We start from the raw sequence: 13,170 nt of genomic DNA, 5'->3' as shown, positions 1-13,170 counted from the left end.
GTGATTGCTGGAAGATTCTTACACTATTACGCTAGACGCGAAGTGGAATAATGTCAGAGGTTAATTTGAATGTTAGTTTTTAGAGTAAAATAACCTAGAAATAGGCCAAATTTGCCAAAACCATGTTGATTATTTGGGGCTAATAAAGATTATAATCCAGAAATATATTTTTGGAAAACACAGGAGACAACAAAGATTTTCTAACGAGTCTACAGCATGCTTGCCGCGAAATGACGTGGTCTTTTGTTTGTTTTTCTGCTTTATAATGGAATGTGAAGCTAACTCTCTCACTACTGCTGCTACATAAACATTTCAGTTCTAATGACACAACTTAAGGGTTGTTCACACAAACACTGAAGAGCCAGACAGACCTACAAGTCCATCGCAGGGATGCCACCACCCACCAGCCGTGAGACCCTGGGCCAATGACTAACACTTGAGCTCAAAACAGAGATGCCAGCAGGACCTCTCTCACAGGATCGTTGAGAGGATGAAATGAAACAGTGCTTCTTAAGCACTGACCAGAGTCCTTGGCACAGAGGAAACACTAATAAATGGCTCTTCTTGTTATCAAGATTGTACCGAAGGAAAAAACAAACACTAAAAATATTTCAAAGTGTTTGTTATCAGGAGGCATGCAATATTCAAAGAACACTAAAAGAAGGTACCACCCCTGAGTGAAATTATTTCTCACTGTTAACAGTTAAAATACATGTATCCATGTATTTTATGGATTAAAAAGAAAGTCTAAAATTCTCCTGTGCCTAAAATTTTGGAGGGCATAGGCAGGGGTCTTAGGTATAAAAGAAGTCAGCTCTCTGGTGTGTTAGGAGCACTGAAGGATAGGGGTATCTCGGGCCCTGGCAAGCGAGCTCACTTCTCCTTCCTTCCTGCAAAGCAGTTCTTCTGAAAGGCAGACTTGTGTTTAAAAAGAAAATTATGTGCACATTTCAAATTCCTTTTAACATACTACCAACCTAAATATTTGTGCTTCAGTGTTTTATATTTTGAAAAATTGCATTCAATTATGACATGTGAGAACTCCACAGACCTGAAAGGAACAGACCATTATCCCACGGAGAAACCATATTAAGTGCTTCATTATGGAACCGTGATACGTATTTCAAAGGACATGATTCTAATCACCCTCCTTGTGATTTTCTTACCCATCTGAACAGTTCCGGGACCCAGCACTTGGTGGCTGAGCTCAGGGTGACCTCAGTGCCTGCTCACCCGAGACTCACCTTGGTCTCTCTGGAGAGGGGCTGGGGCCACGTGGAGGAGGTGTGCGGGGCACAGCTGGCTTCGGTGCGATGCTGGCTGCAGGGAGAAGGCCACGGATGATGTGTTTCTGCACAAACAAAACCCAGCAGAGGTCAATGGGATCATCTCTGGGGACTGCGACCACACCTCCCTGGGCCTGGGAGGGAACACTTGCACTGGTCACCCAGGGATCTAGTCACACCAGGAGGTCCACTCCTCCCCCTGCCATCCTCAAGCCCCATCTGGCCAAGCACACGTGCCCATGCAGGGAGCACCATATAGCTGCCCTCGGTGGGAACCCTCTGGCCCTTCCTTCCTCAGAACAGCTTCCCTGACCATCCTGCAGAGTCCCCCTCCAGCACCCCCAACTGGTCTCACAGCACTGCCCCTGATGACCCTACTTACTCACTTGCCGCCCCCCCGGCTGGATGGAAGCTTCCTAAGAGCATGCAACCTTCTTGCCTTTATCAACCCTGGAACTCTGGCACTTAGCACATTGTCTAACGCCTGGTAGGGGCTTAATAAGGACTTTAGGTAGTTTATCTCAAAGATGCAGAGTAACAAAAACTAGTTCTCACACACAATGAAAGTCGGAGAACCCTGCTTTAGGCAACTGGGAGGCCCTGAGAAGTTTCTGAGTGTAACCCAATCTTCATTTCCTGTGCACCAGCCATTCATTTGTATCTACTAGAGGCAAAACGCCATGACAGCATTTCACGACAATGAAGAAATCTTGTCATCATCTTTAAGGAGGGACAGTACAGAGGAGAAACACCCAGATATTTATAATACAACACAGAATCATGGAAAGTGCCAAGGCAGAGGTAAAGACAAAGTGCTGAGGTGACCCAGGGAGGGAAGGGCTCCCTCAGATCTGGGGGCCAGCAAGGGGACCGCTGATGTCCTGTTGGAGAAAATCTCAGAGCATTTAGACTGGGTCTTCAAAGATGGCCACTGCTCTCACATTTGGGAAATGCGATAGAAAGGCATTCCAGGAGGAGGGAGCAAAAGGAACGAAGGAATGAAGCAAGACGTAGTGGCAGTGTTCTAGAAATAAGCACTCCAGTTCGCTGGAACACAGAGGCATGTGAGTTGGAGAGGCTAGCAAAATGAGCTGGAGTCAGAGTGGGGACTGCTTCCATTTAAGAGTTTTGATACCAGACTAAGGAGATCTTGTGACCTAGTGAGAAGCACCCACTGAAAGTGGCCCCAGGGAAGACTAATCAGGCTGGGGTGGGCGCAAGGTACGGGGGCGAAAAGGAAGATGCAAGCAAGGGGAAGAGCCAGGGTTCTGGGCATACTTCAGGAGTGAGGGACGAGCAGACCTTCCAAATGCCTTCTGCAGCCCTCCCACCCCCCACCCCCAGTCCCACGTTGATGGCCAACGCCAAGAGCAGGGATTCCAGAGCAGCCACTGCTGAATCCCACCATTCTCCAGGATATACACTTGTCTGCCACCTCCCCCATCCCCCGCTGCCTGGCTGGCATCCAGAAGGTCCTTCGAAAAGGCCTCGTGAGTTTTGTTTATTTATTTTTTGATAGAGTGAATCTCACATAGTATGCTGAACATTTCTCCCCTGTACCACGATAATCATCTCCTAACTATGGTTCTCCTGCCTCTAGTCTCTAATAAAACACAGGATGATCTTACCTCAACCCAGCATGAAAACTCTCGGGTTGACAGAGAAATGTCCTCTCCTGGCACAGAAGGCTGCTAAGGCTGCTATCAGGTGGTTCCTATCAGTGGCCCCAGATTCTTTTCTGGCGGGCCCTCCTCATCCCTACAGATGCTGTAGCACTCAGAATTGCCTTCCTGTTCCCACGTAGCAAATGACTCTTTGTCAGACTTTTGTACATGCTGTTTTCTCCACCTGGAATTCTATTTCCTTACTCCTCCCAAGGCCCAGGTCAACTCTCTCGGCTGACTTTGCTGCCCCTTCCGGTATATGCCTCTTCGGCACTTTTTCCCTCACCATTTTGTGTTGAATGACTTATAGGTTTGTCTACCCTTTAGCCTTTGGGGCCATAGGCTGTCAATCAATTGTGGGTATCTGGCACACGCACAGTAGGAACTCAGTAACACAACAAAAACCTCAATAAAGATGCTGAGTTAGCAAAATTGCACTGGAAAAATATGCTTCAACTATACCTTCCTTGCTTCTCAACATCCACCTGTCTAAAATGACTTCAGCAGGTCATAGGGCTGAGAACAGGAAGCCAAGTCAGACATGCTTTCTGATCCCAAACTGAAACAGAGTTCAGGAGTACCCTTATCAAAATGCTTTCTCTGTATTTAAAGTATTAAGTTTATGGAGAACTGGATGTAAGTAGGTCGGGTTTCACCAGGCAAGTATGGAAAAGGGAGACAGGAACAACGCCATTGCGGTGGGGGGCAGTGGTTACAAAGAAGTATCATAGGAGGAGGGGTCAGAGAATGAGCCTGGAAGTGTGCGCCCGCAGTGCCAGAGTGGCCATGGTAAGGTCTGCAGGGAAGCATTCCAGGCAGAAGAAAGAGCAAAGACAAAGGCCTGAATAAACCTAAAGGTGGGAATAGCTGGAGCGTCTGTGTGTGTGACTTGTGGGCAGTGGGCACGATCAGAATTGCATTTTAAAAGAATTCCTTTGGCTGCTTTGTGGAGAACGGACCTAGGGGAAGGGCGGGAACGGAGACCGAGAAATAGGGAGGAGTTGCTGCAGCAGTGCAGGTAGATGATGGAGGGCGGGGTGGGAGCGGGGACGGCTGCCAGATGCATCTGGTGGGTGGAATCTATGGAACTTGCTGGTGGGGTGTACATGGTGCGTGGCGGAGGAAAGAATCAAGAATGACTTCCCACAGAGGAATATTCAGTAGTGGAGCAAGTTTGTGCCGGCAGGAGTGAACTCCCGACACCGGAGCGAAAGTTACAGGTGAGACAGGGCGAGTCCTATCGACTGAGGCCGACACTGGGATAGAGGATCCGTGTTCCAAACACGAAAATTCAGGGCTTCTCGAAAGAAAAACCAATTCCTCTTGTGCCGCTACCTTGCCTCCATCCCAAATCCCAACCCCTTCCCACTTAACTCCCGGCCCCACGGGCCAGAGCGCAGGCCGGGCGCAGGTATACTTACAAACTGCCTCTTGCCGCCTCTCCGGACCCCCAGGAGCATCCTTGCTGCGGGGGTTGGCCAGACCGGCACTGGACTGACAAGCAGATCTCAGAACCGAGTACCACTCCCTAAAGCACGCCGCCTCCAACGGGCCTAGCCCCAGACGCCTTTTGTACGCAACGGACTTCGCAACAACCACGTCTGCCATTGGCTCTGCTTTTCCCAAGACCAATCAGAGCGAAGGTTACTGCACACCCGTCGCTCATGGCAACCAGCGGGTACTCTCAAATCCTCTCCAGGGCTGAAATTGTGTGCGCTGTTCATTCTCTTATTGGCCAGTCACGTGTCGATCTCTGAGGCCATAGCCTATCCGGCGCCAGGGGAGGCAGAGGGCGGGCAGGATAAAGGACTTGGAGAGCGCGCAGGAGAGAACCCGGAAGTGGGGCGCCGCAGGTAATGTCGCGGGAGACCCAGAACTGGGCCCTGGCCGGCTCGGCCCCCGCCCTGGACTGGATGGAGGAGCCACGGCGCGGGAGTGTCAGGGGCCAGGCAGGTGACGCAGATGAGGGACGGGGCTTCTAGGGCAGGAATTTCCTGGTTCTTAGACTTTGGCTAATAATCAACCTCTTAAAGAACACCCTGCAGACGGGCCCCTGCCAAAGAGGCCGGGGCTGGGAGTGGAACGCGGGGCCGTGTGCCGGAGAGCCTGCTCAAGTGCCGTCTTGTATTCCGCTCATTAGATCCAGGCAGCCGATGGAAGGGAACACCCTTGATGGCACAGGCCCCATGCACGTGCCGTTTGGGCACATTGTGGCCAATGAGAAATGGCGCGGGTCGCAGCTGGCACAGGGGATGCAAGGTCGGTGGGCTCCCTCTACTAAAGCCCTCTCTCACCTTAGCCCACTTTTTTAAAACGTTCTACCTATTGCCGTCTTTTCATCCAAAGCTCACGGAACTTATTTTCTTTTCTGTATTTTAAGGAAAAATTAAACTCGTTTTTGAGGATGGCCTGACACCGGTAGATTTTTACTTGTCTAGCAGATCCTGCATTCTTTATATCACCGAAGCTGATTTGGTGGCAGGAAATGGCTACAGAAAGAGACTTGTTCGGGTTAGAAACGTAAGTACTGAATTAAAGAAACAAATTGAAAATTGACTTCTATCCCCCCTCTGTCTATCCCTTGGAATAATTTATATAAAACCATTGGCCATTCCAAGCACCCTTGGATAGCTTCTTAGTCTTGAATGGAATTTTGTTACAAAATAGTTTCCTGTCTTTTTTTTTTTCATTGAAGTCCAGTAAACTTCAAGGGATTGTAGTAGTTGAGAAAACTCACATGAGTGAACAGTACTTTCCAGCCGTACAGAAATTTACTGTGCTGGATCTGGGGATGGTGTTGCTTCCAGTGGCCAGCCAGACGGAAGCGTCCTGTCTCATTATCCAGTTGGTAAGTACTGATTCCTACTCCTCCACGATAGCCCTGTGTTAGGACTCTTGACTGACCTTCCTGGACCTGCTACTCTGACAGACAGCTGCCCTTATTATAGGTACAATCCATCAGGTCAATCTCTGTCAGTGACTGGTTTGGTTTCTAAAACCTTTTTGAGGAGTTTAAGTTCAGAAGCTGCCTCTGCAGCTATCTGAGCCTGCCCTCCATTCTAGGCAAGTATGTAACAAAGCAATCAAGTTGGAGACCTGATTTTAGCCTCCCAGGCTGTGATGACTCCATCATGCACTATTCTGCACTTAGGCTGGTGACCCTGTCAACAGCTTCTTCGCCTCATCCACACGTATCTTTTTCTTCTTTTTTTTTTTTCGGCCGGGCCACGCGGCCTGTGGGATCTTTGTTCCCCGACCAGGGTTCGAACCTGCACCCCCTACATTGGAAGGGCAGAGCCTTAACTACTGGACTGCCAGGGAAGTCCCGCCATGTATCTTTTGTCTGCACTTCTGTCTGCAAGTTCATGTGTTGGGTTTTTTTAACCTAGTGGTTTTCCATATAGTTCATCTTTTAATAATTTTACTGATGCCTGAAAAATTATATTCATGTTATATATGAGAATATTTGCAGTGGTGAATCAAGCTGAACCAAATGGAAAAACTAAAACTAAATTTCCACAAAACAGAATTTTAAGAAACCTCCAGTCCTCTAGAGGGCACTCATGTGCTTTTCCTTTCATCTCGGTTCAGGTTGAAGAGCAAACCAAAGAGCCCAGTAAGAACCCTTTACTCAGGAAGAAACGAGCTCTGATCTCCGAGCCAGCCCTCCTTCGAACTGTGCAACAGATCCCAGGAGTCGGGAAAGTTAAAGCTCCTCTCCTGCTCCAGAGGTTTCCAAGTATCCAGCAACTAAGTAATGCTTCCATCCAAGAACTGGAGCCGGTGGTTGGACAGTCAGTGGCCCAGCACATTTATGCGTTCTTCACCCAGTCCAGGTGATGGCTCTTCCCACGGCATCTCCTTTACACCACGAACCACAGGATCTTGTTTTCTTTCACATTAAGAAACAATATTTCCTCTCACAGAAACTAGGGAAGGATGAAGTGAGGCCTGAATGGCACCTGCCAGTTGTCCTGCCCTGCTTTCTGGGCTCAGGTATTTACTTCAGGTAGTGTGCCCCAGATGGCACTGCCCGCACCCTGCTAGCATGAAGAGGGCTGGTGGACACCTTCCTAAGGGAGTCGGTTTAAACAGGGACTCTCAAGATTCAGCAAAAAGCCGGCTTGGGCAGATTTTAATGTGTGACCTTCACCTGTATCTATCATGGAAGGTGGTGGATGTGACCGTCTAAAGGAATCAAACCTACAGTGAATGAAGCACTGTGTACCATAAGCCCCTTGTTCCTTCTGGCAGAGCCACTGTTCTTCAGGTCTGGTCTTAATACACCTGTGCTTTGAGGGTGGCTGCCAGTGTAAACAAACAATTGTCCTGCCCTTTTTCTTCCTTCCTTCCTTTCTCCCTCCATCTCTCCCTCCGGGTAGCTGCACAGTTTGTAATCACTGAGCATGACTTCTGAACACAGAAAGCCTGGAGTCCAGAGTTCCCATTTTAAAATAAAAAGCCAATGTGTGCGAGGGAGGGAAAGAATGTGTTTGTAAATGTATAGCCCAACAATGGGAAGAGAAAAGGGAAAATGGCAGGTGCAGCTGCATCCAGAGAGGAGAGCCTGGGGATCAAAATGTACAACTGCTCATTCAAAAAATAAATACAATTAAAGAGGCTATATGTTTTCAGGGATACTAAGGTAACTTGAGAGCTAAGTCCTGTTTTGTGAAATGTTAGTAATTTTTAAAAATCAAATACAATAACATTTTGTGCATTAGGGTAAAAACGATTTGAAAGAGGAGGGAATTAAAGTGAAATCAAAGTGGAAACCATTAACTCAGGCAAATGAATGCATTTAGTGAAATCAAAGTGGAAACCATTAACTCAGGCAAATGAATGCATTTATGTAAATATTTATACAAAAATAGCCCTAAGAGCAATGGATACACTTTCCCAAATATGGTTGTTTCCCTTTTGATATTACACACTAGAAAATATTTAAGTTTGTTAATTCTCAAAATTACATGTCAATGATATATTTTTAAAAGCTATATAACTTGTACTATGCCAACAGTGAATCTTATTAGAGTCACAGTGTCATCCAACATATAGCAAGAGAAATCAGTTGGTAAGAATGTCATTTTAAAAAGTCAAATAGAGCTCTAAACTTGAATCATTTACATCCTGACCTTATACAATGTTTTTAACCCTTCTTAAAGGCTCTTAAAATATACAACTATGTACTTTCTACTTTAAACAAAATGAAAAATGTTTTGAGTATCAAACAGTATATTATCTACCTTGTAGACAGCATCTTCATCTAACACTGCCACTGTGTTAGCGACTTTTAAATGACATAAAATAGAAGAAAAGTTGCTCCTAAATGGTTGTTTATCTAATAAGTCATGACAAATTTGGCACTAGACTTTATCTGGAAACAGCATTCATATTATTTAGAAATAATAGTAAAATCTTGTTGTTTTAGGTTAATGAATTCCCCTTAGGAAGGAGCTCTTTGGGACAGTTTTTAGTAACACTAATTTAAGTCTATCATTATTGTCCCTTGCCCTGCCTTAATTTGGGGTCATCTGAATTCTGAGTTAAGGAATTATCCATCTATCACCCAAGTCTGGAAACTTACAAATAGGACCAGTATAGGAAATCCTAATTTAACTCTGATAGTAAGTAGCTAAGAGTCTTAATTATAGTCGTTAAAAACAGCCATATGTCCACATTATTCTATTTACAATACTTTATATAATAAATAACTTGCAGCAATATGGTGAGACTCCCCTAATAAGTTTGTTTTCCACAAATTTCTAGAGGTTTCTTGTTACTGTCATTCATAAAAACATACCAATTGTAGGTTTACGCTGTGAGAAAATGGGATTTGAGAATATTTAGAAATTTTCCGCTATGGCACAAATATGAAGGCCCAGTCAGCACGGGAAACGCTTTTGTTTCCTCACGTTAGTACAAAGAACTGTCGGAGGTGAGAAGGCTGAACGGAGAGGGGAGCTTCTTCTTGACCGGAGGCCCCGCAACCCTGACCCCAACCGATGGGAGGCACAAGGTGCTCGCCGACTTCTGTCTGTTCTTGTTGGTGTTCCAACTCAAAAAGGACAGCTTTTTCGAGATTTTCTTGGTTTTATCAGTTTTATCATCATCATCTGTGGCTAAGCAGATCATGGAGTAGGTTTTCTGCATTCCCACAGAGTATGTGGCACATTTACTATGCTGCACACAGAAAAAGAAAGAGAAAGGTGTTAGAAGTCAAGATGTCAGAGAAACGATTGCGAAGTTTGAGACTCAGGTTCTGCACTCATAGCATCCTCTTTAAAGTTACGTTGACATAATTCTGAAACTCAGTGACAAATGCTTATACAGAATTAGGTTCTTAACAACAAGGACAATTCTTAAGGAATATACTCAGTAGTAGTAATTTAGGCTAGAGACCACTACCTTTTAAGGTTATTACGTTTGAAAAAGTAATATATGCTCATGGTCAATGATATGAAAATGCATAAGGTGAACAGTAGGTGTCCCTCCTACCTGGGCTTTCAGGCTCTTCCCCTGAGGTAACCACTATCTGTTACACTTTTAGAGATAACATTCATATACAGGTATTGATATGTGTGTAAGTATAAATCACCATTTGTCTTTCCTTAGGAATACACCACACACACTTGTCCGCACCCTGCTTTCTTCACTTCATGTATCCTGGATTTCAGCGCACACCAACAGATACAGATCAACTTCATTCCCTTTAAAGACAGTACAGGGTCCTGTGATGAGGATATTAAATTTTTCCAATTTTTTAAACGTGAAATAAACATAACATCAAATTTACCATTTTAACCATTAAGTTCTGTTTATTTCACCGGTTTGAAGACATGCCCTCCCATGTGCCTGGACCCCCTCACTCCCTCTCTCCTCCAGGTATCCCCTCCTTTCTGCTCTCCTGTCTCCTAAACCTTTCCCAACTGCACACAAGCTAACTGTGCCATCAACACACACACCTTTGAAAAACTCTCCTTTACCCCTACGTCCCCTCCCAGCTACCACCGCAATATCTCTGCTCCCTTTCACAAGTCTTCCCTTTCTCTCATTCACTTGTTTCCCGTCCTCATCCAGCATGCTCCCCACTACCCAGTCCCCAAATCTTCCTGGGGCACCTCTCTGACACTCTCAGGGCCTTATGGAGCACAGCTGGAAACCACTGCACTCGTCTAAATCTTAGATTATACAGATGAGGACCATGAAGCTTGCTGAAGGTCAAACAGCTTATTAACAGCAGGCGGGGCCTGATTCCAGGTCTTTGATTCCAAGCCTGCGGTTCTTTCCACGACACCAGTGGTAGTCAGAATGGTGGTAGTCTCCATTTTCCCGAGGCTCAGAGCAAGTCTCTGACGCCCGAGGTCACGGAACTGGTGAAAGCCAGGATTCAAATGCAGGCAGTCTGAATACAGAACCCTTGCTTTCATCCCTACGTCAGATTCTTCATTGGCCTGGTTCAATCAGAAATGTGACAGGACTAACAGATACGCCTTTCAGTCTCTTCAGGGGCAGGGCTGCTCTCTAAAGATGCAGGTCCTCCGGCTGTGCCTAACAGACCCCAGCCCTCAGGCCAGAGCCCAGCACTTTTATATATCCTCTTCTGGGACAAACTTCTTTCGTTTCTGGTTGAGACCTTGATCACTAGTCTAGCAATGCTATGGATTCCACCCCTAAAAGTGCCATTTTTCATGATCCCTTCTCCCAAGATGCTCTGAGTCCCTTGACTACTTTATCTTCTTTTTTCTAATTGAGTTATAATTCACATACCATAAAATTCACTATTTTAATACAATCCAGTGGTTTTTAGTATAGTCACAGAGTTGTGCAACCACTAATATTACCGAATTTCAGAACATTCCCACCCCCCTCCAAAAGAAACCCTGGGGAATTCCCTGGCGGTCTGGTGGTTAGAACTCCGTGCTTCCACTGCAGGGGGCGTGGGTTCGATACCTGGTCAGGGAACTAAGAGCCTGCACGCTGTGCGGTGCAACCAAAAAAAAAAAAAGAAACCCTGTCCCATCAGCAGTTACACTCCCCATTCCCCGACGCCCCAGCCCCTGGCAACCAACCACTAACCTACATTCTGTTTCTACGGGTTTGCCTATTTCTTACCAATGGAATCACACAATCATTCACTCTCCAACCCTCTCTAAGTCTGAGTTCTGTTGCCATTTCCCCATGAAAAGTGTCCTTTTGTCCTGCTGCCAAATATAATAGACATGGCCCTGCTTCCCTCATTCTCCACGTCTTAACTGTGTTCAGCACAAACCACCACTCTTTCCAGGCAGGATCTTCTTCTCTTGGTTTCAGAAGCCCCTCTTTATCCCACCGGTCTGCACCTACTTCTAACTGACCTCCAGACGTTTGTGGTGTCTCTCGGGGTTGAGTCCTCCACCCTCAACCCCTCGAGGGTACTTTCGTTTAGTATCTTACAGCTTTAAATATCATCTCTGTGCGGATAATCCTCAAATATTTAGTTCTAGGCTGACATGTGCCTTGAACTGAAGATCTGAACATCCAGCTGCCTACTTTACCTTTACATCCGGATGCCTAATGGCACGCGAACCACACACTTGCTTTTCTCTCTCCTCGGACTCCCTCAACCTTGCCCCGTCTCCCGTCATTAAGAAAAATGATGCAGTAATTCAAGCCAAAACCTGTGCAGTCCTCTCTCTTTCCTGCATCTTTTTTTTTTTTTTTTTTTTTTGCGGTACGCGGGCCTCTCACTGTTGTGGCCTCTCCCGTTGCAGAGCACAGGCTCCGGACGTGCAGGCTCAGCGGCCATGGCTCACGGGCTCAGCCACTCGGCAGCAGGTGGGATCTTCCTGGACTGGGGCACGAACCCGTGTCCCCTGCGTCGGCAGGTGGACTCTCAACCACTGCGCCATCAGGGAAGCCCTCCTGCATCTTTTTTATACAAGTCATCTACAAATCCATCAGCTCTATATCCAAATTACGTCTCAGGTGCACTCACCTCTCTACACCTCCACTGTCACCCCCTAGTGGGACGGTGCTAACGTCACTGGCCTGGGTGACTGCCACAGCCAGCTTGCTCTGCGGCCACCCGGCTGGCCTCCAAACAGCAAGACGGCCTTCTAAAATAAACATCATGCCACGTCACTCCCCGTCTCAAAAGGTTTCAAACTCCCTCCACTGCCGATGAAGCCCTGCTTCCCTCCCACCGCATTTCCCTCCACTCTGGCCCTTGTCAAGATGCTCCGGCCGAAAGGCCTTCTTTTAGTTCCTCTGGCAGGTGAAGCTCATTCCTGCCACAGGGTCTGGTCTCTGCACCTGTTGGTGCCCCTTCCCACGTGCTCTTGTACCTCTTCACATGGCTGGTTCCTCCTGTCACTCAAGCCTCAGGGCAAGCCCTGCTCAGGAGCCCCTCCCAGCTCCAGTCATTCTAGCACATGACACATTTTATTTCCTTTACAGCACGTACCCAAAATCACAACCACTTATTGCATATTTAGTGCCAGCTTTGTGGGGGCAGGGACCTTATCTGTCTAATTCCAGCTGTAGCTCCAACACCTGAGAAGGGCCTGGCACACAGTTGATGCCCAATCGATATTTGTTGAATGAATAAACACATCCTGTTCTAGAGGGAAGCGTCCAAGGTACATAATTGAATGCAGCAAGCACAGAAGAGTGCGTATGCCACAATTCCTCCGACTTGGGGAAACAAAGGGCTGTAACTGTGCACATGGACTTGCACAGGCTCAGACGCTTCCCAAGATCTCCCAGGAAACAGCTAACACTGTCCCGGACGACGTGCGGAGAGCATCTTCCACACATCATCTCAAGCCCTTCTGTATCAATTCAGTATTTTTTTTAACCATGAGTATGTACTACTTTTGCAATTGAAAAGAATTTAACCAGAAAAATAAATCAGTTGGTTCTTTTATCTATAGCAGGGGTCCCAACCCCTGGGCCGTGGACCAGTACCAGTCCACAGCCTGTTAGGAACCCGGCCGCACAGCAGGAGGTGAGTGGCAGGAGAGCAAGCAAAGCTCCATCTGCCGCTCTCCATCTCCCCCCATCGCTCCCCATCGCTCACGTTACCGCCTGAGCCATCCCCCCCACCCCGCCCCACCCCTCATCCGTGGAAAAAGTGTCTTCCGCAAAACTGGTCCCTGGTGCCAAAGAGGCTGGGGACCGCTGATTTATACGATTAAAAAAAAAGCTTTCCAGTGATCTCTCTGACCCAAGTTGAGCAC

At 46.9% G+C, this 13,170-nt stretch overlaps 3 protein-coding genes across 5 annotated transcripts in view; 1 reads left to right on the top strand and 2 right to left on the bottom strand.

The window, feature by feature from the left end:
• Positions 1-4,503, bottom strand: part of CEP89 (centrosomal protein 89) — an 80,549-nt gene extending 76,046 nt beyond the window's left edge. For both annotated transcript variants that reach the window (XM_059999170.1, XM_059999171.1), the window contains exons 1-2: positions 4,372-4,503; positions 1,245-1,351 (exon numbers count right to left, since the gene is read on the bottom strand). In XM_059999170.1, the coding sequence (XP_059855153.1) occupies positions 1,245-1,351; positions 4,372-4,410 (146 nt within the window). In that variant the 5' untranslated portion in view covers positions 4,411-4,503. The remainder of the gene's footprint in view (positions 1-1,244; positions 1,352-4,371) is intronic.
• Positions 4,504-4,783: 280 nt separating this feature from the next.
• On the top strand, positions 4,784-7,865 carry FAAP24 (FA core complex associated protein 24). Its single transcript, XM_060000010.1, has 5 exons — positions 4,784-4,899; positions 5,091-5,209; positions 5,331-5,470; positions 5,646-5,798; positions 6,542-7,865. Exons 2-5 carry the CDS (start codon positions 5,104-5,106, stop codon positions 6,788-6,790), a joined length of 648 nt encoding a protein of 215 aa, XP_059855993.1. The 5' UTR covers positions 4,784-4,899; positions 5,091-5,103; the 3' UTR covers positions 6,791-7,865.
• RHPN2 (rhophilin Rho GTPase binding protein 2) overlaps positions 7,856-13,170 on the bottom strand; it is a 56,953-nt gene continuing 51,638 nt past the window's right edge. Inside the window, exons 15-16 of one of the 2 annotated variants that reach the window (XM_069540223.1) lie at positions 9,549-9,660; positions 9,027-9,133 (exon numbers count right to left, since the gene is read on the bottom strand). In XM_069540223.1, the coding sequence (XP_069396324.1) occupies positions 9,562-9,660 (99 nt within the window). In that variant the 3' untranslated portion in view covers positions 9,027-9,133; positions 9,549-9,561. Of the gene's footprint in view, positions 9,134-9,548; positions 9,661-13,170 lie in introns of both variants that reach the window. The other variant, XM_060000008.1, reaches the window with a different exon arrangement.

Source organism: Delphinus delphis, chromosome 20, assembly GCF_949987515.2.
Source record: "Delphinus delphis chromosome 20, mDelDel1.2, whole genome shotgun sequence".
Lineage (NCBI taxonomy): Eukaryota > Metazoa > Chordata > Mammalia > Artiodactyla > Delphinidae > Delphinus > Delphinus delphis.
The sequence above is the reverse complement of the archived record's forward strand: the minus strand, read 5'-3'. Positions and strand labels throughout refer to the sequence as shown.

Excerpts from the sequence above, each read along its gene's own strand:
- FAAP24 (XM_060000010.1), top strand. The coding sequence starts at position 5,104 with ATGGAAGGGAACACCCTTGATGGCACAGGCCCCATGCACGTGCCGTTT. Across the intron at positions 5,471-5,645 it reads GACTTGTTCGGGTTAGAAAC|TCCAGTAAACTTCAAGGGAT; the intron begins GTAAGTACTGAA and ends TTTTCATTGAAG. Across the intron at positions 5,799-6,541 it reads CCTGTCTCATTATCCAGTTG|GTTGAAGAGCAAACCAAAGA; the intron begins GTAAGTACTGAT and ends ATCTCGGTTCAG.